Source organism: Nematolebias whitei, chromosome 12, assembly GCF_014905685.2.
Source record: "Nematolebias whitei isolate Nwh7 chromosome 12, NemWhi1, whole genome shotgun sequence".
Classification (NCBI taxonomy): domain Eukaryota; kingdom Metazoa; phylum Chordata; class Actinopteri; order Cyprinodontiformes; family Rivulidae; genus Nematolebias; species Nematolebias whitei.
Window position 1 is genome coordinate 46,562,271 of NC_056509.1, and position 2,535 is coordinate 46,564,805.

The window sequence follows — 2,535 nt, forward strand, 5'->3', positions numbered from 1 at the left end:
ATATAAGTATTTGTACTTATTTTGAAACGTAAACTGTAGCATCAGGTCATTTTGTGCTTTTTGATTTTGTTTGTTTTAACCAGTGTTGGTTTTTAAAAGTGCAAAACAAAAACTCGACATTAGTCAAATGTGGACGAAGCAGCTCGTCGTCAGAAGAACCAGCTTTTGTGCTTTTCTTCACAAAAATAAAGCGACGTTTTGTCCCATCAGCAGCTCAAACTGAACTCTTCATCACGTAAATAAATCAACAGCTGGAATTAAAACGGATCCGTAGAGACGTGACGGAACGATCCGGACCGTTTGAACGGATCTTTAAAAGAACGAGAAGAACCGAGCCGCCCCCGGTTCGATGTTTCCTCCTCAGTCCCAAACGTTTGCTCCTCCTTCGCTTTTTCACCGAGACGAAGGAACAAGCAGGCGAAGGGGAGGAGTGCAGCAGCTCGGGGGGGTCCACGTGACAAAACATCTGCTGCAGCCACGACGTCCTCACGTACCTTCAAACTGAACGGCTCCACGAAGGAACGCATCGACCCGGTCCGTTCCTTCGTGGAGCCGTTTGAGCAGATGTGTCTGTTTGGATGTAAAACCTGAAGTCGTGCTTCTGTGTTCGTGCGCTGAACTCAAAACAGTTCACGTGTTGTTTGGTCGTAGAAGCTTCTGGTTTGGTTTTTTATTATTTTAACTGTTTTTTCTTTCAGTTTGAGCCAAACGAGTCCAACAAGAACCAACTCTGTGACAAACTGTTCAAATTAGGATTATATCCGTCCACACAGATCCATCATATCACATGTCGGGAATCCAAACAAATAAAAATGAACTCTTTCAATGTTCCTTCACGTCTCTCTGTGACTCCAAGGCTTACAGGAGATGCACTTCTGGAATATTAAAGATCTCATCGTTCAATATTTTTCATTTTTTCTTCAAACTTTGGACAATAAAGGAAGAAAATGTCAGTAAAACAAAAAGTTTTGTCCAAACAGAAACAGATAAAAACTTTCTGGTCTGTCTTGACGTGACAACGGGCTTACTGTAAATTAAAAATAGAAGCCTCATTAGTGCACTTCATGAAACAGATGCTGCTGAATGAACTCCAGATGTTTTGCAGCTCAAACCCAACAGAGATCCTTCAGGAAACTTTCAGGAAGTAAAACTTGTTTTTCTCAGTTTCTCTTTACGTCCAACAGAAACAAAGTGCAGGGAGAGTTTCCCTCCATCTCATAGTACTTGTACACACAGTACGTACTTGGTTCCCAACTCGCAGCTCATAAAACCTTTGTCCAGATTAAACCTCAAGGTTCTGAGGACTGGAAGAACCTCTTCCATGTGTGACAGCAGATGTTCAGAGGAGCGTTGAGGAAGTCAAACATCTCCAGCAGAGGGACGGTCCTCTGCTAAATTCCCTACAAACCCAACCGTTACTGTTCCAGTCGGTTCTGTGGCACCAACAGGCCTCGCAGGGTCAACAAGCCTTCAAGGTGCTTTCTGCTTCCTCCAGCGCTGCAGACCAGAACCGTCAGGTGACGATCAACCGTTGTGCTGTCAGTTCATCTGCCGGGTCGCCAAAAGCAACCGAAGAGGCTCCGACGGCTACATGAACGGGTTGTTTGGGTCTGAAAGCACCGTCAGTCGTCCTGTGGCTCAGCGGGCCGGCAGGTCACAGAGAAGTCTCTCTGGAGAAGCTGAGCGACGGCTCCAGCTTCACTCCTTGGGTCTTGTTTGGAGGAGGTCCGTCCTCGGGACGGTCCACAGGAAGCTGAGACGGATTGAAAATAAAACAGACGTCAGGATGATCAAGAACCTGGACTGAAGGATTGAATGGAACTGTAGACCAGCAGTACACGATGTCCCCGTCACTGAGGGACTTGAACAGCGGACGTTTGTAGTTTTAGAGATGAGTGTTTTTCTGGACTGGAACTGAATGAACTTTAATGTTTTTACTGAAAGATGTTCAGGCGGTGAGGAGTTAAACTGGAGAACAGGTTTTTATTTTACCTGATCGAGGCAGCGCAGAACAACGGATCCTGCGGAGGGAGTCGTTTTATCCACAACCAGGTTCACTGGTGGAGCCAGGGGGTGGCCAACGGTGGCCTTGGCCCCCATAGATTAATCTTTGACCACCCCACTGGTCACCCCAATTATTTGAGGAAACTAAACTTTTAAGCAATATGAAACTTAGAAAACAGTTTCCTCAAATGACGGGGGTGTCCGGTTAACGTCAGTGTTTCCACTGGGTTACTTGTCCTGACAGAGCGCTCGTCTCTTGTGATTTTTGTCAGCGAGGGGGTGGGGACACGGAGACATGTCTGTGTTCGGTGGTTTGTGCCGGCAGTTGTCAACGGGGGTGAAGGGAACGGCTCAGCGTGAGAGAAACGGAGCGCTGCCTCTGCAGCTTTTTACCATGTCTGTATTGTGCACCGTTAGCTTAGTGCTACGTCACTAGTTGTCAATGGGGGGCGGGGGGGGGGGGGGGGGGGGGGGGCGGAGAATCCGATCGGTGTGTTGTCATCTCGTTGTTTCTGTGGCGCTGGTTTTCGG

General features: G+C 47.4%; 1 protein-coding gene across 1 annotated transcript in view; it reads right to left on the reverse strand.

Moving 5' to 3' along the window:
* Positions 1-1,654: 1,654 nt before the first annotated feature.
* The window catches only part of flvcr1 (FLVCR heme transporter 1), a 15,048-nt gene continuing 14,167 nt past the window's right edge, over positions 1,655-2,535 (reverse strand). Inside the window, exon 11 of the mRNA XM_037685965.1 lies at positions 1,655-1,753. Within this exon, the coding sequence (XP_037541893.1) occupies positions 1,655-1,753 (99 nt within the window). The remainder of the gene's footprint in view (positions 1,754-2,535) is intronic.